We start from the raw sequence: 22,423 nt of genomic DNA on the forward strand, positions 1-22,423 counted from the left end.
GAGCACCCGGAGGAAACGCACGTGGTCACGGGGAGAACGTACAAACTCCTTACAGGCAGTGGTGGGAATTGAACCCGGGTCACTGGTAATGTAAAGAGTTGTGTGAACCACTGTGCTACCTTGCTGTCCCCTGGGTATTAGCCACTTCCTGGGAAAAAGTCTCTGGTTGTTCACACGATCTATGCCTCTTACCACCTTGTACCCCTCTATCAAGTCACCTCTCATCCTCCTTCACTCCAAATTGAAAAGCCCGAGCTCACTCAGTGGAGTTTGATGAGAGATCAATCCAGGCAGCATCCTGATAAATCTCCTCTGTCCCCTCCCTGAAACATCCACATCCTTCCTTCACTGATGGTTGCTGAGGGTGGAAGTGCAGATGGTGGTTGTGGTTGGCAAGAAAGAGGATGGGGAACGTGAGCTGTACATTAACACTGAACATCGTTCTGTCCCTCAGTCACAGACTCCACACTCGGTGATCCGTGTGTAACCCACACCGTCCTGGATCAGCCCTGGAGGAGCACGAAATGTTCCAACACTGAGTGTACCGGTGGACAATTGATGGGTGATGGAAATCTTGAAATGGGATGGTACAGATTTAACAGGTAAAGTGAGGAGATAATCACTGAGAAACTGGACACAGAAGGGGAATGTAAACAGGGGAACAAGGGGTGTGTGAATGGGAAATGCAGGGAGACCGGGATCATCAGTGACTACACTGAGATAGGGAGTAAATACAGGGAGAGGAGAGATCCCACATTCTCGGGGTAGAGACAAAGGGGGAGGTACAACAGAGAGGGAATTCCCAGGATTGGGGTGTTATTGACCAGAGACAGGGTACGGACAGGGTGAGTGTAATTTCCCATGTCTCTCTGAGTGAATAAACTCCCTCAGATTAGGGACTGACTCTCTCGTTGTTGTTTCAGTTCCGGAGGATGGAAGATTCCTGAGTCGGTCATTCCACATTCTCGCTGCTCCGGGGAGCACTCAGGCTGGTTAAACGGTAGGGTCAGAGTTTACATCAGTGGGGCTCGGTTATTTTTGGGGAGGGTCAAACTGATAACCCGGATCTCTTCAGAGGGCCCGAGCATGGACACAGAACCCCATTTCCCTGAGAGGTCTCCCCACAGTCGCTCAGACCGCTCTACGGTCCTGTATCGTCATGGAGTCCGGTGGAGGAGTGCCAACTTCCTGGAGTTGGGTTACAGAACTGATCTGCCCACTGACCCCATTCTGGATACGACCCAGAGGAGTATCAACGACCTCAGACACATTTCAGTGGTGGGGCAATCTCCAGGGAGTTGGGGGAGTCTGCAGACATCATCGTTCACCAATTAGTGGGATAAATTAATGGTTGCCATGGTAACGTAGTGGTTAGTGCATCACTATTACAGCTCGGGGTGTCGGAGTTCAGAGTTCAATTTCAGCGTCATCTGTAAGGGGTCTCTGTCCATCCTCCCCATGGAATGAATGGGTTTTCCCCGGGTTCTCCGGTTTCCTCCCACGGTCCAAAGACGTACTGGGTGGGTTCATCAGTCACTGTAAATTGTCCCATGATGACAATCGGGTTAATTGGAGTTGTCGAGGGTTGTTGGGGTCTCATGGGTCAAAGGGTCAAAAAGTCCAACTCCACCCTTTCTCTCTAAATAAATCAGTGATTTTCTTTACTTAACATTCTCTTCAATTGTGGAGAAAATGTCTGGAAATATGAATAATCCTGGAATATACAGACCAGTCAGTCTCAGGTCATTGGTGGGGAAGCAAGTGGAGAGGATTTGTGATCATTTGGAAGATTGAGGGTGATTTAAGACAGTGAACCTTTCTTTGTGTGGGGCAAATTGTGACTTAGTAACTTGCTTGAGTATTTCGAGGGGTTGATAGAGGTGATTGATGAAGGTAGAGCTGTGGATATTGTCTTCAAAGACTTTAGAGCATAAATTTATAAGACAAAGGAGCAGTATTCAGCGATTTGGCCTTTGAGTCTGCAACACCATTCCATCATGGCTGATTCATTTTCCCTGTTAATCCCATTCTAATGTCTTCTCCCTGTAACATTTGACACTCTCATGATTTAAGAACCCGTCAACCTCAGTTTTAAATATAACCAGTGACGTGGCTTCCACGGCCGTCTGTGGCAATGAATTCCACAGATTCACTACCCTCTGGCTAAAGAAATTCGTCCCATCTCTAATCTTGAGGGAGACTTTTGTGTTGTGAGGCCCCCTGGTCCCAGACTCCCCCAGTGTAGGAAATTTCCTCTCCATGTCCACTCTATCTAGGCCTTTCAATATTCGATAGGTTTCAATGAGATCCCCCAGACGTTTGACAAGGTCCCTCATGGGAGGCTCATTCAGAAGATTAAGGTGCTGCTGTGGGGAGGGTGGGGTGGAGAGGGAGAGGGCAGCAGCTCAGTGTTGACTGAGGCTGGACCGGACCGTGGGTTGTGAACCACTGATTTACAGTGGGTCCTGATTCACATTCCCCACTGTACTGTGGGACTGGGTACATTTTACAGTGTTTATAAATCTCATTCCAGGTCCCCATCCCAACGTGGGAGCGGGAGAGGTGACCAGGACCGTCTGCTTCACCGGGCCTCAATACACCTGTTACTGGAGACGGGAGATCAAGGTGAAAAACTGCTCCGGTTACTTTGTGTATTGGCTGTGGAACGCACCCTCAAGCAATGCTGTGTACTGTACAGGTAGGTCACCGTTCCCCAGTGACACAGTAGTGTGGTAGTTGTGGGGAAATTCTGGGATGTCCTGAGTCACCAACACACACCACGGGCTGAGTTTTCCAGTCGGCTGCCCTGCCCGTGGTCTGTGATCACCTTTCCCGTATCCCCCTTCACACCTGCCCAGTCTGACCTGAGACAGAGATCATAGAACACAGAACAGTACAGCACAGCTCAGGCCCTTCGGCCCACAGTGTTGTGTCAGCTGCCGGGAGAGTGTCTACCCATCCCCTGGAGTGAGGGAGAGTGAGACTGACAGGGAATGGAGGGAGCAGTGGTGAGAGTGAGGTGGGGGAAGTGATGTACTGTACCAAGTGTAGAGGAAGATGGAGGGAGATCGAGGGGAGAGGAAGATAGGGAGAGACTAAGGAGAGACCGAGGCAGGGAGAGGCCGATGGGAGGGGGACACAGTGAGAGGCGGTGGGGTGGTGGAGGCAGTGATAGACTGAGGGGAGGGGGAGGCATTGCAAGGCCGAGGCTGGGGGAGTTAGGGAGATGGTGACAGGGAGGGGCGGAGGGGATGGGGAGACGGGGAGGGGCAGAGGAGACGGTGAGATAGGGAGCGCCCGAGGGGAAGGGGAGATAGGGAGATGAGGGGAGGGAGAGAAAGGGAGAATCCGAGGGGAGAGGGAGGTGTGGGAGAGGCTGAGGGGATGCGAGTCAGGTAGAGACTGAGGTGAGGGGGAGACAGGGAGTGGGCGAGGGGATGGGGAGATGGGGAGGGGCCGAGGTGAGGGGTGCACAGGGAGAAGCCTATCAGTGATAGGCCGAGAGTAGGAGGAGGCAGGGAGAGGCTGAGGTAGGAGGAGACAGTCTGAGGCCGAAGTGAGGGGGAGACGGTGATAGGCCGAGATGAGGGCGAGGCATTGCAAGGCCGAGGGGAAGGGGGAAACGGTGAGAGGCTGACAGGGAGTGGCCGAGGTGGGGGGGAGATTAAGACAGTCAGTGTCCGAGGGGAGGAGGAGAGGGAAACAGTGAGGGGGGAGACAGGGAGAGGCCGAGGGGAGGGAGCCAGTGAGAGACCGAGAGGAGGGGGTGACAGGGGAGGCCGAGGGGAGCGGGAGACAGGGAGAGTCTGAGGTGTGGGGAAGAAAGGAAGGGGCAGAGGGGAGGGGGGAAGGTGGGGAGAGGCCGAGGGGAGGGGCCGAGAGGATGGTGAGGTACGGAGCAGCCGTGGGGACTGGGAGACAGGTGTCGTGTCCTTTGTATTAATACGTATCATGGGTTTCTAATAATGAAACATATTCTGGAAGAATAGAACTTTTATTTACAACAACAACGAAATCACATGGGTCTTACAGTGCCATGCTTCTCGCTGTTTCTCGATCTTTCTCAGATTATTGCACACGCTCAGAACTCTCTCCAATCACGTTCTTACACGTGATATCACCACATCTTCCTTTCCTTGAAAAGAAAATAATTAGCAACATTGATCAAAACAAATGCATAATCTAACATGTCTCTATCAGTCTCTCTGGGGGTTTACAAACACGAGTAGACCTTATAAGTGGTTCACACAGTTCTTGTGTTTCGTTGTTATTTCCATGTTTTGTCTGGTCTCTTAACTGAAGCTCTGAAGTTGGCTCTTTCTTGAGGTGTTTGTGATTTCTTCTTCACACTGCTTCTTCTGTTTGGACCATGTATGATCTGGGTTGTACTTCAAGTACTGTAACTTTCTTAATTCCTTCCACTTCCATTTGTAATGAAATATGAATCTCCTTCATCTAATTCATTCATTAACTGTGTAATCTCTTTTTTATGCTGAGACTTCATCATTTCAATAAAATTTCTCAATTCCTTCACTTGTGATTTCACTTCTTCAATTGGATCCTGATACATGTCACTCCTTGGCTTCAGATCAGTATTGTACTGTACCAGCAAGTTTGGCCTCTGTCCTCCTGCAGAGGTGAGATTGTGATGGAATGCATGGCCCACTGATGCATGTGCGTTACTTCCAGAGGGCAAAATTGCAACTCCTGGTTTTGATGGCAATGCTTTGTCAGATGCTGATAACAAAGGGATGGGTCTGAGAGCTTTCTTTGACTTCTTTTACTTTTGCCACGCTGGAATCAAATTCTGTTCTCTTGCTCTTTCATCAAGTCACTGTCTAGGACAAGGCTGTTTTCACCAAATTCAGTCTCTCACAGGCAGATAAACCCAGTATTGACTGTACATTCCTTGGCACCACCACAAATGAAAGCGTGTACACAATATTTTTATGTGATTATTTTGCCACACATTCCTTTAACTGGAATATCTGCACCTGAATACCCAGTCACTTTTATATTTGTCTTATGTAACTTTGGTCTTCGCTTTAATGCATTAAACTCAGTTTCTGCAAGAACATTTACCTGAGCTCGGGTATCAAGTTTAAACAGAATATTGTTTTGGTTCACTTGCAATGCAATAGTCCAGTCATTCTTACTTTGTTTGTTTTCACAAAGAACATATATATAAAACTCTTCGCGTTCATTTTCAAGCACTGTATTTACTTGCTTTATTTTCTTTCTACTTCTGCAACAGCATATGCACATTTTCCCATACGCTGGACACTGTTTTGGTCATTGCTACCGCCCTCAGCGATCACATAGCTTTTTAAAATCTCAGATAAGGTCTTTCTCTCTGTTGGTTTTGTTGTCATTTTATTATTTCTAATATGTTCGCGTTTCAATAAAGCATCTACCTTGCTCTCAGTGGAAAGCTCTTTAGCCTGTGACGTCAAGGTTTCCGAAGCTCTGCAGAGCATCAAAGCTTTTTCCAAATTTAAATCTTGTTTCTTAACAGTCTTTCTCTCAGACCATTATCCAGGATGCCACAAACAATTCTGTCTTTAACGAGAGATTCTGTCAGCTCTCCAAACTCGCATGTTTTACTGTGGTGTCTCAAGTCCATAACAAATAGATCAATTGTTTGACCAGCTCTCTGCTGACAAACAAACTGTGAGGCAGCCTTCGCATGTGTGTGTGTCTCTCTCTCTCTTTAAAAGTACAGTTCATAGGGATAATTCAGTATCCCGTCACACGTCATATTACGCTTTGGTATACAAAATGCTTCAAGTTTGTCCATTATCGCTTTTAGATTCAAATTATCTCCATTTTCAAAAGTAAAGTGGTTATATACCTCAATTGTGTCGTCACGTATTACGTGGAGTAGAATCGCAGCTTTCGTTTTTTCTGGTTTTTTATCTGCTCCGATCGCTGATAAATAAATTTCAAGACGTTGTTTAAATTTTCCCCAGTTCTCAGCTACGTTCCCTGACAAATGAAGTGTCAGTGGCAGTTGCAGCCCTTCCATTAGTAAAACTGTTAGCAAACACCAAAACAGTGAGAACTCTTTTTTCTGATTATCTTCGATTCTCCCATAGTAAACGTATTATTTTTCCAGACTGAATTTTGACACTATGTTGTGTCCTTTATATTAATACGTACCGTGGGTTTCTATTAATGAAACATATTCTGGAAGAATAGAACTTAATTACAACAGCAACAAAACCACGTGTGTCTTACAGTGCCATGCTTCTCGCTGTTTCTCGATCTTTCTCAGATTATTGCGCACGCTCAGAACTCTCTCCGATCACGTTCTTACACATGATATCACCACAACAGGGAGCGCCCAAGGTGTGGCGAAGAAAGGGAGGGGGAGGCGGGGAGAGTCCAAGGGGAGAGGGAAACAGTGAGAGGCCGAGGGGAGGGAGAGACGGAATGGGTGATAGGGAGAGACTGAGAGTAGAGGGGAGCGGGTGACGGAGAGGCCAAGGGGAGTGGGAGTGATGGAGAGGCCGGGGAGGGAGAGCCGTTGAGAGTCCGAGGGGAAGGGGAGGCGGGGAGAGGCCGGGGAGGGAGAGCCGGTGAGAGTCCGAGGGGAAGAGGGTGCGGGGAGAGGCCGGGGAGGGAGAGCCGGTGAGAGTCCGAGGGGAAGGGGAGGTGGGGAGAGGCCGAGGGGAAAGGGAGTGAGGGGGCGCCCAAGGTGTGGAGAAGAAATAGAGGCGCAGAAGGTAGGGGGAGGCGGGGAGAGTCCGAGGGTAGGGGGAGGCCAAGCAGAGGGGGAGAGGGAAACAGTGAGAGGCCCGGGAGGTGGGGAGAGGCCAAGGGGTGGGAGACAGGGAGAGGCTGAGATGATGGGGAGATGGGGAGTGCCCGAGGTGTGGGGGAGAAAGGGAGGGGCGAAGGGGAGGGGGAGTCGGGGAGAGGCTGAGGGGAGGGGGAGAGTGAAACAGTGAGAGGCCGAGGTGATTGGGACACAGGGAGAGGTTGAGGTGATGGGCAGGCGGGGAGTGGCAGAGGGTAGTGGGAGTGATGTTGAGAAGCCGAGGGGAGGGAGAGATAGGGAGTGGGTGACAGGGAGAGGCCGAGGGGAGCCGGCGACGGAGAGAGCGAGGCGAGAAGAAGAGGCCAAGGGGAGCGGCTCACAGGGAGAAGCCAAGTGAGGGGGAGTGACGGAGAGGCTGAGGTGAGTGGGAGTGAGGGAGGGGCCAAGAGGAGGGGCAGACAAGGAGAGGCCGAGGGGATGGGGAGACGGGGAGAGATTAGTGAAAGGGACACTCCAACTGGAGGGAAGGAAGGAGAGACAGGAGAGTGATTCAGACAGAGAGAGGGACACGTGACAAGATGGATTTGGCAGAAAAGGGTTGGAGGTATTAAACAGGAAAGGAGAGGGGAGTATGTGTATTTCAAAAGGGAGATTTGACCAGGAATTAAGCGTCTGCTCCCTGCCACTCAGTTCCTTCCTGATCTGACGTAGGACTTACACACTGTTTCTTCTTATTCAGTCGGACACAACTCCAGAATCCCCAGGATCAGAGAGTCTGGCTTTGACCACCACCCCAGCAGGGTCTGCGAGCTCCAGTACAGATTCCCAGTCAGACACAGCTCAGGAAATCCGGACATCAGTGACTGGAGAGCCTGATCCGGGTTTGACCCCTCCATCCCCCCAGCAGGGTCCTTGAGCTCGGGTAACCGTGGTGGGGGTCATTGAAGGGAACGATCTTTCTGTCCTTCAGCCCCAGATATTCATCTGGGCTTTGACTGAGAGTAGTGACTGGTCACAGACATTCACGAGGGAGAGTTGCTGAACAGGGACTGGATGGTTTTGTTATCTCTCCAGATCTGAGACCTCCTTTTCAAATTGTCTCAGTGGCTCCCCATTTCAATTCAACTTCCCACTCCCATTCCCACACGTCAGTCCAAGGACTCCTCCACTCACCTGATGAGGCCAAAATCAGGATAGTGGGGCAACACCTCTGGGTAGCCTCCATCCTGATGACATGAACATTGATTTCTATAATTTCCAGTAATTTCTACCCCCTACCACTTCTCTCGATTTCCATTCCCACCCTGGCTCCCCTTTTGGCCCTTCTCTTCTCCTCACCTGTCCATCATCTCCCTCTGGTCCCCCTCCTCCAATCCTCCACCCTTGTATCTCGAATCCTTCTCGTCACATCGCCCTCTCTCGGCATTTACTCTGTCTGCATCACTCTCTCGTCAGTCCCCCCTTCCTTCTCTCCAGTTGGAGTGTCACTCTCACTGATCTCTCTGCCCAACTCTCCTTACACAGTCATCACTTTCTCTTCACCCACCTCATTCCTCCCTCTCCAACATCCCACCTCTCTCTCCATCCCTCTCTCCTGTGTTTTCACCCATTTCCTTCTGTCCATGTACTGAATTACTCAAACCCCACTCCGGTCGTCTCTATGTCTCATCAGTCACCGTGCAACTCCTCACAGTCATTCCTCCCTTCCTCTCTGTGACCATCCTCCCCTCTCACCTCCATCACTCCTCCCCTCCCTCTGTGTCACTCAGTCACTCCATCCCTCTCTGCCCGATCGTGTTCGAGCGGTGGACTGACAGGCTGGATTGCGTGTGTCTGTACACTGCCGGGAGACAGTACCATCGACTGCTGGACATTGTCTCTCAGGGTCTTGGACGATATATGATTTCCTTTTCAAGTGAAAATGCTTCTTTGCTCGATATTTTGAATGATCATACTCAACATTTTTGAATGTTCGCTACTTTGGATGTTTTGTATCTTGTGCCCAGAGAAGTGCTGTCTCTTTTGGCTGTATCCATGTGTGGTTTGAATGATAATTAACCTTAATTTGATTTGATTTGTAGACCTATTGTGTTAGGCAAATCACAGTGGGTCCAGGTCCTCGTTTAGGAATGAGTTGATTCTAGTCATGAGTAACTCAGTATGTGGACAGCAGAAAATGGGTGAGAGGGATAGAGAGAGAGGTGCAATGCAGGAGTGGAGGAATGAACAGAGAGGGGTGGGGTGATTGAGAGTGACACAGAGGGAGGGGAGGAGTGACGGAGGTGAGAGGGGAGGATGGTCACAGAGAGGAAGGGAGGAATGACTGTGAGGAGTTGCACGGTGACTGATGAGACATAGAAACGACCGGAGTGGGATTTGATTAATTCAGTACGTGGACAGAAGGAAATGGGTGAAAACACACAGGAGGGAGGGATGGAGAGGGAGGTGGGATGTTGGAGTGGGAGGAATGTGGTGAGTGAAGAGAGAGTGATGACTGTCAGAAAAGTTGGGTAGAGAGATCAGTGAGAGTGGCACGCCAACTGGAGGGAGGGAGGGAGAGACTGACAAGAGAGTGATGCAGACAGAGTGAATGCTGAGAGAGGGAGATGTGAGGAGAAGGATTTGAGAGACAAGGGTGGAGGTATTAAAGAGCACAGGAGAGGGGAGTGTGTGTATTTAAGTGTACAGATTTGACCTGGACGAGCCTCCAGTTCCTGCCATTGAGTTCCTACCTGATTGAACATAAAACTTGTTTACTACTTTACCCTTCTTTTGTATTTTTTCTTACTGCAGAACCTATGTCGGACACAAGTCGGGAACGCCAGGGATTGGTAACTGGAGAGCCTGGTCCAGGGTTGACCACCAGCCCAGCAGGGTCTGTGAGCTCAGGTACAGATTCCCAGTCAGACACAACTTGGGAAGCCCAGGAAACAATGACAGGAGAGCCTGGTCTGGGTTTGACCACCAGCCCAGCAGGATCTCTGAGCTCAGGTATTCGTGATGGGGTTTGTGAGGGTCAATGAATAGAACGATCTTTCCCTCCTTTAGTCCTAGATATTCATCTGGACTTTGTCTGAGAGATGTGTCCATTCACAGGAATTTTGGGAGGGAGAGGTGGTGAATGGTGACTGGATGGTTTTGGTTTATTTTCAAATCAGAGACCTCTTTGTCAAATTGTTGTTCCGGTGGATACCGAATTTAATTTGACTTACCATTTCCTTCTGATATAACTGTCCATGGCCTCCTCTACTGACTTAATGAGACCACCCCCAGGTTTGAAGAGCAACACTTCATAGTCTGTCAGGGTCACCACCAACCTGATGGCATGAATATCGATTTCTCTGACATTCAGCAAATTCTTCTCCCTCCCACTTCCCTCTTCTTCCATTCCCATTCTGGCTCTCCTCTTAGCCCTTCCCCTCTCCTCATCTGCCCATCTCTTCCATCTGGTGCCCCTCCTCCATCTATTTAATCCATTGTCCACTGTCTTGTCTCGTTGGATTTCTCCTTCTTCATCCCTCTACCTGTTCCACATATCACCTCTCAGCTTCTCGCATCATCCTGCTCACTCACCCAGACATCCTCTCGCCCACATGGCTTCACCTTTCACCTGCCAGCTTGAATACTTTCCACCTTCTTATTCTGGCTTCTGCTCCTTTCCTTTCCAGTCCTGATGAAGTAACTTGGCCCAAAACCTCGACTGTTTATTCTCCTCCAGAGGTGCTGCCTGACCTTCAGCATTTTCTGTGCATTGCTCTAGATTCCCAGTATCTGGAGAAATGCTCGTCTGTACAACTTGTCCCTGTTGTTATGTTTAAGATCTGCCATTTTCCCATGTCTGTGTTACTTTGTTCCAGACTTGGAGGCTTCCACACTGGAACAGTCTACAGGATTGTCTACTGGAGAGCACACCCAGGAACTGTCCTCTGTCCCAGCGGGAGACACATCCTCAGGTACCAAGTCTCAGTCGGTCTATGTTCATTCAGTCTCTGTCACTCTGTGAGGTTGAACCTCCCGTAGACTAGTTCACCTACTGGATGTACAGTGCATTGTGGGGAGGGGTGTGAATGATGGAGTCAGTGGTTCCTCTCTCCTGTCTGCTGGGTTGGGTTTGGTGAGCCATGAGGGGTGAGTCTCTGTTGGGGGTTGGAGAGAGTGGCGTGGGAGGAATGAACAGAGAGGGGTGGAGTGACTGAGAGTGACACAGGAGGGAGGGGAGGAGTGATGGAGGTGAGAGTGGAGGATGGTCACAGAGAGGAAGGAGGAATGACTGTGAGGAGTTGCATGGTGACTGATGAGACATAGAAATGACTGGAGTGGGATTTGAGTAAATCAGTACATGGACAGAAGGACATGGGTGAAAACACACAGGAGAGGGGGATGGAGAGAGAGAAGTGGGATGCTGGAGAGGGAGGAATGAGGTGAGTGAAGAGAGAGTGATGACTGCGTAAGGAGAGGTGGGCAAAGAGATCAGTGAGAGTGACGCTCCAATTGGAAGGAAGGAAGGAGAGACTGACGAGAGAGAGATGCAGACAGAGTGAATGGAGAGAGGGAGATGTGTGGAGAGGGATTTGAGAGACAAGGGTAGAGGTATTAAAGAGCAAAGGGGAGGGGAGTGTGTGTCTTTCAGAGGATAAATTTGACCTGGACTTGAGCCTCCTGTTCCTGCCATTGAGTTCCTTCCTAATCGAACATAAAACTTGTTCACTACTTTACCCTCATTATTACAGACTCCCAGTTGGACACAACTCAGGAACCCAAGGGATCAGTGACCCGAGCACATGGTCTGGGTTTGACCACCACCCCAGCAGGGTCTGTGAGCTCAGGTATCCAAGGTGGAGGTCTTGAAGGGAATAATCTTTCCCTCCTTCAAACCATAAGACAGAGGAGCAGAATTAGGCCATTTGGCCCATTGATTCTGTTCTGCTATTCAATCCTGCTAGATCCTTTTTTTTCTCCCCCTCCTCAACCCCACTCACCGGCCTTCTCCTTGTAACCTTTGATGGTGAGTCCAATCAAAAACCTATCAATCTTTACCTTAACTACACCCAATTACCCGGCCTCCACAGCTGCCTGTGGTAACAAATTCACAAATTCACCACTCTCTGGCTGAAGAAATTTTTCCACATCTCTGTTTTAAATGAATGCCTCTCTGTCCTGAGACTTTGTCCATCATGGGAAACATCCTTTCCATATCTGCTCTGCCTAGATCTTTCAGCATTTAAAATGTTTTATTGTGATCCACCCTTATACTTCTAAGTTCAAGCAAGTAAAGACCCAGAGCAATCAAGCGTTCCTCATATGATAACCCTTTCATTCCCAGATTCATCCTTGTCAACCCCCTTTGAGCCTCTCCAATGCCAGCACATCCTTCCTTCGAAAGAGGAGCCCAAAACTAAATATTCATCTGGGCTTTGACTGAGAGTAGTGACTGGTCACAGACATTCACGAGGGAGAGTTGCTGAACAGGGACTGGATGATTTTGTTATCTCTTCAGACCCGAGACCTCCTTTTCAAATTGTTTCAGTGGCTACCCATTTCAATACAACTTCTCATTCCCATTCCAACAGGGCCTCCTCCACTGACATGATGAGGCCAAACTCAGATTGGAGGGGCAACGCTTCATATTGTGTCTGTGTAGCCTTCATACTGACAGCATGAACATTGATTTCTCAAACTTCTGGTAATGACCCCTCATTCTTCACCATTCCCCATCTCCTTTTCCCTCTCTCACCTAATCTCCTTGCCTGCCCATCACCTCCCTCTGGTGCTTCTCCCCGCTTTTCTTTCTTCCATGGCCTTCTGTCCTCTCTTATTAAATTCCCCCTTCTCCAGCCCCGTATCTCTTTCACATATCAACTTCCCAGCTCTTTACTTCACCCCTCCCTCTCCTGGTTTCGCTGATCACCTTGTGTTTCTCCCTCCTCTCCCCTACCTTGAACTCTGACTTCTCATCTTTTTTTCTCCAGTCCTGCTGAAGGGTCTCAGCCCAAAACGCTGAATGTTTTTCCATAGATGCTGCCTGGGCTGCTAAGTCCCTCCAGCATTTTGTGTGTGTGGCAGGAACACTGATTTCTCTGCTGACAGTTATTTCTACCCCCTACCACTTCTCTCTATTTCCATTCCCATTCCAGCTCCCCTCTTAGCCCTTCTCCTCTCCTCACCTGCCCATCATCTCCCTCTGGTCCCCCTCCTTCATTCCTTTATTCTCTGGTCCACTGTCCTCTCCGATTGGATTAGTCCTTCTTCAGCCCTTTACCTCTTCCACATATCACCTCCCAGCTTCTCAAATCACCCCCCACCCCACCCACCCACCTTCCCACTCACCTGGCTTCGCCTATCACCTGCCAGCTGTACTCCTCCCCACCTCTTTATTCTGGCTTCTTCCCCCTTCCTTCCCAGTGCTGATGAAGGGTCTCTGCCCAAAACATTCACTGTTTATTCCCCTCCAGAGATACAGCCTGACCTGCTGAGTTCTTCCAGCATTTTGTGTGTTGCTCTGGATTTTCAGCATCTGCAGAATCTCTCATCTTTATGAATTATTGTCCCTGTTTAATCTCTGCCCCTCTCCCATGTCTCTGTTACTTTGTTCCAGACCTGGAGGTTTCCACAATGGATCAGCCCGATGGATCATCTACAGGACAACCCACCCCATCACCATCCTCTGTTTCAATGGGAGAGACATCTTCAGGTATTAGACCTTGTGTCCATCAGGGTCTCTCAGACTCTTGTTCTATGATGTTGAACTTTTCATAGACCAATTCAGCTGTTGGATGTGCATCGTAATGGGCTGCCAATGAGTGTTCAGTTATTCCTTCCCTCCTGTCTGTGTGAAATTTCTGCTCTGTCCAAGATTACTCACAGTTGGTGTGCTTTGTTGTGGAGAAGAATAAGCCTCTTTGTCTAAGGTGGTCCACGGGGCCGGGTAAGATGGGTTGTCAGGGAGAGGATGAGGACAGAATCCCAGGGATTTAATGAGAGAGGGTTTCACTGGGGAAGTGTCTGTCAGCCTTTGGAATGCCGGAGATCTGGTTCAGAATCAGAGGAGTATGTCTAGTGACCGACATCCGGGGGACCGATGAGGTTTGTGGAGCAAAGATCATGGAATACGGGTGTAGGTCTGGAGCTTCGGAGAATGAGGGGATAGGGTTTACTAAATTATGAGGGGTACAGATAGGGTGCATGCAAGCAGGTTACTTCCACTGAGTTTGAGTGAGGCCAGAACTAGAGGTCACAGGTTAAGAGTGAAAGGTGAAATGTTTAAGGGGAACATGAGAGGGAACGTTTTCACTCTGAGGGTGGTGTGAGTGTGGAACAAGCTGCCAGCAGATGTGGTGGATGTGGGTTTGATTTTAACGTCAAAGGGAAGTTTGGATGAATACATGGATGGGAGGGGAATGGACGGCTCTGTTCTGGGTGCATGTTGATGGGACGATTAGGAATATTAGTTCAGCATGGACTAGATGGGCCAAAGGGCCTGTTTCTATGCTGTAGTGCTCTATGACTCTCAATAACTATGAGTGAGCGGATAGTGGTGGCTGGGAGGGGGTTGTGAGGGGGAAGGGAGGGAATTAGGTCACTGAAGGAAGACTGGAGATGAGGATGGGAGAGAGGTCTGGGGTGTGTGATGGAGAGGATGGGAGGGGAAGAGGAGTGGAATCAGTCAGAATCCGGTTTAATATCACTCCTTAAAAAATTAAATAAGTTTGTATTGAATTGACTTTATTTCTTACATCCTTCGCGTACATGAGGAGTAAAAATCATTTACGTTACATCTTCGGCTGAATGAGTAATGTACAAATTATAGTAATTTGTAATAAATAGTATGTACAGTAAGATATACAACAGAACCGAGGATATAGCTTTGAATTACAGTTGTGTAAGCATAAATTAATCGGTCTGAAGGCCTGGTGGAAGAAGCTGTCCTGGAGCCTGTTGGTCCTGGCTTTTACGCTGCGGTATCGTTTTCTGGATGGTAGCAGCTGGAACAGTTTGTGGTTGGGGTGACTCAGGACCCCATGGATCCTTTGGGCCCCTTTTACACATGTGTTTCTGTAAACGTCCTGAATAGTGAGAAGTTCACATTCACAGATGTGCTGGGCTGTCCGCACCACTCTCTGCAGAATCCTGCAATTGAGGGAAATACAGTTCCTCTCCCAGGCAGTGATGCAACCAGTCAGGATGCTCTTAATTGTGCCCCTGCAGAAAGTCCTTCGGATTTGGGGACTCATGCTGAACTTCCTCGACTGTCTGAGGTAAAAGAGCGACTGTTGTGCTTTTTTCAATACACAGCCAATATGTACAGACCAAGTAAGGTCCTTTGTGATGTGTATACCAAGGAACTTAAAGCTGTTCACCTTCTCAACTCCAGATGCATTGATGTCAGTAGGGGCTAGCCTGTCTCCGTTCCTCCTGTCGTCCACAACCAACTCCTTTGTTTTTGCAACATTGAGGGAGAGGTTGTTTTCTTGATACCACTGTGTCAGTGTGATGACTTCTCTGTAGGCTGACTCGTTATTATTTGAGATAAGGCCAATCAATGTAGTATGACACAAAAGTTGTGGGTGTTGTGGATAGTGTGGAAGGCTGTCAGAGGTTACAATGGGACATTGATAGGTTGCAAAACAGCTGAGAAGTGGCAAATGGAGTTTAACCGAGATAAGTGTGAGGTGGTTCATTTTGGTAGGTCCAAATATGATGGCAGAATATAGTATTAATGATAAGACCCTTGGCAGTGTGGAGGATCAGAGGGATCTTGGGGTCCGAGTCCACAGGACACTCAAAGCTGCTACACAGGTTGACTCTGTGGTTAAGAAGGCGTACGGTGCATTGGCCTTCATCAATCGTGGGATTGAGTTTAAGAACCCGGAGGTAATGTTGCAGCTATATAGGACCCTGGTCAGACCCCACTTGGAGTACTGTACTCAGTTCTGGTCACCTCACTACAGGAAGGACGTGGAAACCATAGAAAGGGTGCAGAGGAGATTTACAAGGATGTTGCCTGGGTTGGGGAGCATGCCTTACCAAGCCTTTGGAGTTAGTTTTCTTTTGTGTTTAGTCTGAAGGTGGCTATATATATTGTTTTTTTTCAGTTTTTGTCTTGTTTTGAGGTAAATAAAAGCACCTCAATCTCGTTTTGCAACTAAAGCCATCTTGTTATTTTTCTTAAACAATTGACCCACAGTTTTTGTGACAAAGTCAATAGGATCATAACATTTTAAGTAACGTTTGGATATTAAACACATAGCACATATTTTCCCCATATGAACATATAAAATCATTGCAACACACCAATATCGCTGAATCAGTGGGAGCTCTGGGCTTGTTTCCCTGCAACAAGACGATGCCATCGAGGGGTGATGGGAGAGACAGCCATACTCGAACGGGGTTCCTTATGTCCAGTCTAACTGCAAATTAGTTTTCGTTGCACTCATTGCAGAGATATGATGTTGGAAATGGAAGCAACGTTTTCAGTGCTTTTGTGGCTGTCTCAGGATTTTCAGCCTTGACTTTGATCCAGAATGCCGGCAGAGATGTTATGTCAGACATACTTTTCAGCCCGCCGTCATTTGCAAGCTGAAGGAGTTGATCTTCTTCCTGCGCTGACACGAATGATGCGTGCGTAATGACCTCGCGTGCGTTCAAGCTCAACAGTGGGCGTGACAGGGAATGAGGAAAGGTGCAGCTGACTCATATCGCCAAATCATATCGTGTTGCTCCTCCACATTGAGGGTGGCCTCATCTTGACCCAAGACGCACCTCCACACCTCTGCAACATCTGTTCACAGGTTGTGGCTTTCCATTCCAAGGCATCAGAGACGTCCTCCTCATTTAAACAACTGAGTTTCCCTCCCTCACCCGCATCTCCTCCATTTCATGTACATCTGCACTCACTCTATCTTCCCACCATCATAATAGTGATTGAGTCCTTCTTGTCCTCACCTACCACACATCAGACTCCCCATCCGACAAATTATGCTCTGTAACTTCAGCCATATCCAAAGAGATCAGACCACTGAACATACCTTTACCTTCTCCACCCCCCACCCTTCTGCTTTTCACAGTGGTCGCTCCTTCCACAATTGCCTTGTCCATTGGACTCTCCCCACTAATCTCCCTCCTGGCACTTATCCCTGCAAGTGGCCAAGGTGCTACATCTGCCCCTACACCTCCTCCCTCACCTCCATTCAGGGCTCCAAACAGGTGAGGCAACACTTCAACCATGAATCTGCTGTCTATTGTGTCCGGTGTTCCCGGTGTGGCCTCCTCTACATTGGTGAGGCCTGTCGTAAGCTGGGGGAACAGCTTCTCCAGCACCTCTGCACTATCCACCATACGCGGGATTTCCCAATGGCCAAACATTTTAATTATTATTCCCATTCCTGTTCCGACATGTCGATCCATTGTCTCCTCTTGTGCCAAGATGAGGCCACCCTCAAGGTCGAGGAGCAACACCTTATATTCCTTCTGTGTACCCTCCAACCTGATGGTATGAATATCGATTTCTCCTTCTGCTGAACAAAATTCCCCCTCCTCCTACTTCCTCTACTCTCCACTCTGACCTTTCGCGACTTCTCACCTAACTATTACTTACCCCTGGGTCACATCCTCCTCTCCTTTCTCCTATTGTCCACTCTGGTCTCCTATCAGATTCTTTCTTCTCCAGCCCTTGACCTTCCCCATCCACTTGTCTTCACCCGTCACCTTCCAGCCAACCTCTCTCTCGTCCCCCCACCTTTTTATTCAGGCATCTTCCCCCTTCCCTCTCAGTCCTGAACAAGTGTCTTGGCCTGAGTCATTGAGAGTTTACTCTTTTCCATAGATGTTGCCTGACCTGCTGAGTTCCTCCAGCATTTTGTGTGTGTTGCTTTGGATTTCCAGCATCTGCAGATTTTCTTGTGTTTGTTACAGTAATAAATAAGTGCATTGATAATAAATTTAATCTGAACATTAAACTTTGATGCATCTTCTATTGAAAATGTCCTGGATGGTGTGGAGGATGGTGTCTGTGATGGATCTGGCTGAGTTTACAACTCTCTGCAGCTTTTTCTGATCCTGTGCAGTGGCCCCTCCACACCAGACGGTGATGCACCCAGTCAGAATCCTCTCCACAGTACATCTGTAGAAACTTGCTAGCCATTGGTAACCAGGCAAATCACCTCAAACTCCTAATGAGGTATAGCTGCTGGCGTGCCTTCTTCATGATTGTGTCAATGTGCGGGGCCCAGAATAGATTTAGTAACATTGACAGCATCTCTCCACCCACCACCTCCCAACCCATTCCTCATTACTTACGTCCACTGACCGATTTACATCTGTGAAATGTTACTTTGTGTCTGTTATAATGAAACGTCCTTTGTTTTCTCATGGAAAATTAAGCCGTGGGATGTTTCTATCAGAATTGTAATGGTTGCAACACCAATAGACAATTATTCAGAAGATATAGTACAGGGACGTATAAATCAGCCCAGCAGCCCCATGACAGTGATTGATGGTGTTTGGGGAGTGTTGTACAATAGATGGTCAAGATGGTGCCTGGGGAGTGTTGTACAGTAGATGGTCAAGATGGTGTGTGGGGAGTGTTGTACAGTAGATGGTCAAGATGGTGTCTGGGGAGTGTTGTACAATAGATGGTCAAGATGGTGTGTGGGGAGTGTTGTACAATAGATGATCAAGATGGTGTGTGGGGAGTGTTGTACAATAGATGGTCAAGATGGTGTCTGGGGAGTGTTGTACAATAGATGGTCAAGATGGTGTCTGGGGAGTGTTGTACAATAGATGGTCAAGATGGTGTTTGGGGAGTGTTGTACAATAGATGGTCAAGATGGTGTGTGGGGAGTGTTGTACAATAGATGATCAAGATGGTGTCAGGGGAGTGTTGTCCAATAGATGGTCATGATGGTGACTGGGGAGTGTTCCAGCAAGTAAAGACCCAGAGCCTTCAAGCGTTCCTCATATGATAACCTTTTCATTCCCAGATTCATCCTTGTCAACCCCCTTTGAGCCTCTCCAATGCCAGCACATCCTTTCTTCGAAGAGGAGCCCAAAACTAAATATTCATCTGGGCATTGACTGAGAGCAGTGACTGGTCACAGACATTCACGAGGGAGAGTTGCTGAACAGGGACTGGATGGTTTTGTTATCTCTTCAGATCCGAGACCTCCTTTTCAAATTGTTTCAGTGGCTACCCATTTCAATACAACTTCCCATTCCCATTCCAACAAGGCCTCCTCCACTGACATGATGAGGCCAAACTCAGATTGGAGGGGCAACACTTCATATTGTGTCTGTGTAGCCTTCATACTGACAGCATGAACATTGATTTCTCAAACTTCTGGTAATGACCCCTCATTCTTCACCATTCCCCATCTCCTTTTCCCTCTCTCACCTAATCTCCTTGCCTGCCCATCACCTTCCTCTGGTGCTTCTCCCCCCTTTTCTTTCTTCCATGGCCTTCTGTCCTCTCCTATTAAATTCCCCCTTCTCCAGCCCCGTATCTCTTTCACATATCAACTTCCCAGCTCTTTACTTCACCCCTCCCTCTCCTGGTTTCTCCTATCACCTTGTGTTTCTCCCTCCTCTCCCCCTACCTTCGAACTCTGACTTCTCATCTTTTTTTCTCCAGTCCTGCTGAAGTGTCTAGGCCCAAAACGCTGAATGTTTTTCCATAGATGCTGCCTGGGCTGCTAAGTCCCTCCAGCATTTTGTGTGTGTGGCAGGAACACTGATTTCTCTGCTGACGGTAATTTCTACCCCCTACCACTTCTCTCTATTTCCATTCCCATTCCAGCTGCCCTCTTAGCCCTTCTCCTCTCCTCACCTGCCCATCATCTCCCTCTGGTCCCCCTCCTTCATTCCTTTATTCTCTGGTCCACTGTCCTCTCCGATTGGATTAGTCCTTCAGCCCTTCACCTCTTCCACATATCACCTCCCAGCTTCTCAAATCACCCCCTCCCTCACCCACCCACCTTCCCACTCACCTGACTTCACCTGTCACCTGCCAGCTGTACTCCTCCCCACCTCTTTATTCTGGCTTCTTCCCCCTTTCTTTCCAGTGCTGATGAAGGGTCTCAGCCCAAAACATTCACTGTTTATTCCCCTCCAGAGATGCAGCCTGACCTGTTGAGTTCTTCCAGCATTTTGTGTGTGTTGCTCTGGATTTTCAGCATCTGCAGAATCTCTCATCTTTATGAATTATTGTCCGTGTTTAATCTCTGCCACTCTCCCATGTCTCTGTTACTTTGTTCCAGACCTGGAGGTTTCCACAATGGATCAGCGCGATGAATCATCTACAGGACAACCCACCCCATCACCATCCTCTGTCTCAGTGGGAGAGACATCCTCAGGTATGAGATCTTGTGTCCATCGGGGTGTCTCAGTCTCTCGCTCTGTGATGTCGAACTTCTCATAGACCAATTCAGCTGTTGGATGTGCATCGTAACGGGCTGCCAATGACTGTTCAGTTATTCCTTCCCTCCTGTCTGTGTGAAATTTCTGCTCTGTCCAAGATTACTCACAGTTGGTGTGCTTTGTTGTGGAGAAGAATAAGCCCCTTTGTCTGAGGTGGTCCATGAGGCCGGGTAAGATGGGTTGTCAGGGAGAGGATGAGGACAGAAACCCGGGGATTTCTTGGGAGAGGGGTTCACTGGGGAAGTGTCTGTCAACCTTTGCAATGATGGAGATCTGGTTCGGAATCAGATGGGTATGTCTACTGACCGACATCGGGGGTACTGACAAGGTTTGTGGAGCAAAGATCACAGAATACGTGTGTAGATCTGGAGCTTCAGAGAATGAGGGGATAAGGTTTACTAAATTATGAGGGGTACAGATAGGGTAATGCAAGCAGGCTACTTCCACTGAGGTTGAGTGAGACCAGAACTGGAGGTCACAGGTTAAGAGTGAAAGGTGAAATGTTTAAGGGGATCGTGAGAGGGAATGTCTTCACTCTGAGGGTGGTGTGAGTGTGGAACAAGCTGCTGACAGATGTGATGGATGTGGGTTTGATTTCAACATCAAAGGGAAGTTTGGATGAATACATGGATGGGAGGGGAATGGACAGCTCTGTTCTGAGTGCAGTTTGATGGGACGATGAGGAATATTAGTTCAGCATGGACTAGATGGGCCAAAGGGCCTGTTTCTATGCTGTAGTGCTCTATGACTGTGATAACTAGGAGTGAGTGGATAGTGGTGGCAAGGAGGCAGGGAGTGAAAGAGGTGTGAGGGGGAAGAGGAGGGAACAGGGATGGAGGTGTCATTGAAGGAAGACTGGAGGTGGGGATGGGAGAGAGGATGGGAGGGGAAGGGGAGTGGAATCAGAGTCAATTAGGTTTAATATCACTGCTTAAAAATTAATTAAGTATTGAATTGACTTTATTTCTTACATCCTTCACATAAATGAGGAGTCAGGTCACTCGTCTGAGTGCTACTGGTACCATGTAACCCAGTACTACCTGTCGCATGGTCGGGTGGTCGGCAACTAAACCAGCTCCCCCATCAGGCTTGCCTGGCGAGGAGGGTGGCTAGACACCCTGCAGGACGAAAAACAAGACCTGTCAAAGGGTGGATGAACCCTGTCGTAGGGTCAATGGCCATCTAGCAAACACGTGTCGTGAAGCACCGGAAGGGCATCCTTTGCATCGAAGCTCGGTCTGGCCATTCACTGCAACAGAACTTCCCCCAGCCGTCTTGGACCCCACCATGCCACTGGATCCGGGAGGGGATGTCGAGAGGGTGGGTCTGGACCTGTGCAACCCCCTACTCACTGAAAATCCATTCACGCACCTGCTGTTCCTTTCTGAGGAGTGGGGTATCCTCAACACACCCAAGTCCTGTAGAAACGGACAAGTGGTGAAACAGTAGGCTTGACCAGCTGGGAGCCGTAGTCACAAGTCTGCAAACAGGCGGCAGGGGGAGAGTGGTCACACATGGATTACAGAGCGGAGATCTGGTGAGGCAGCACCCTCTGTGTCTGAGCAGCCCTGTTTAGGGAGGCACTGCTCACCCTACAATTAGGGAAGGGCCTAGAAAAGGTGGCTCAAACAAAGCCCGCTCACACCAACCTGGCCAGTCTGCCGCGGCTGGCGGGTCGTCCAACTCTAGTGGTAAGAATCACAAGCAGAATCTGATCATCGCCTCATGGAACATACGAACTCTGTTGGACAATGCTAACTCAGATCGCCCAGGGAGACGCACTGCACTTGTTGCTCGTGTGCTCAAGGACTACAGCGTGGACATTGCGGCTCTCCAGGAGTCCCGACTCGCTTTGTGAAGAGAAAGGAGGATACACATTCTTCTGGTGTGGCAGGCCCGAAGAAGAACGAAGAGAACCTGGTGTGCGCTTGGCTATCAAGAACTGCCTCGCAGCAAAGCTACCAACCCTGCCTGTTGCTGTAAATGACTGAATCCAGACCTTGTGTACACCTCTGCAAGGAAAACGTCACCTCACCATAGTCAAACTGTGCATTACTAACACACTGTTCAGATTGCCAGACAAGCTCAAATGTACATGGATGCACCCACGATCTAAAAGCTGGCATCTCATTGACCATGTCGTCACCCGACAACGAGATATCTCTGACGTTCGTATCACCAGAGTTAAAGCGCGGAGCTGAGAGCTCAACTGATCATCAAATGATGTGGTCGGATCTACGTCTATCGATCAAA

At 48.8% G+C, this 22,423-nt stretch overlaps 1 protein-coding gene across 1 annotated transcript in view; it reads left to right on the plus strand.

The window, feature by feature from the left end:
- LOC134342021 (mucin-5AC-like) overlaps positions 1-22,153 on the plus strand; it is a 38,986-nt gene extending 16,833 nt beyond the window's left edge. Inside the window, exons 3-10 of the mRNA XM_063039958.1 lie at positions 455-602; positions 924-1,000; positions 2,534-2,698; positions 9,554-9,751; positions 10,618-10,713; positions 13,356-13,451; positions 20,011-20,106; positions 21,978-22,153. Coding sequence (XP_062896028.1) covers positions 455-602; positions 924-1,000; positions 2,534-2,698; positions 9,554-9,751; positions 10,618-10,713; positions 13,356-13,451; positions 20,011-20,106; positions 21,978-22,153 — 1,052 coding nt within the window. The remainder of the gene's footprint in view (positions 1-454; positions 603-923; positions 1,001-2,533; positions 2,699-9,553; positions 9,752-10,617; positions 10,714-13,355; positions 13,452-20,010; positions 20,107-21,977) is intronic.
- Positions 22,154-22,423: the final 270 nt, after the last annotated feature.

This window comes from Mobula hypostoma, unplaced genomic scaffold (assembly GCF_963921235.1).
Source record: "Mobula hypostoma unplaced genomic scaffold, sMobHyp1.1 scaffold_138, whole genome shotgun sequence".
NCBI classification, from domain to species: domain Eukaryota; kingdom Metazoa; phylum Chordata; class Chondrichthyes; order Myliobatiformes; family Myliobatidae; genus Mobula; species Mobula hypostoma.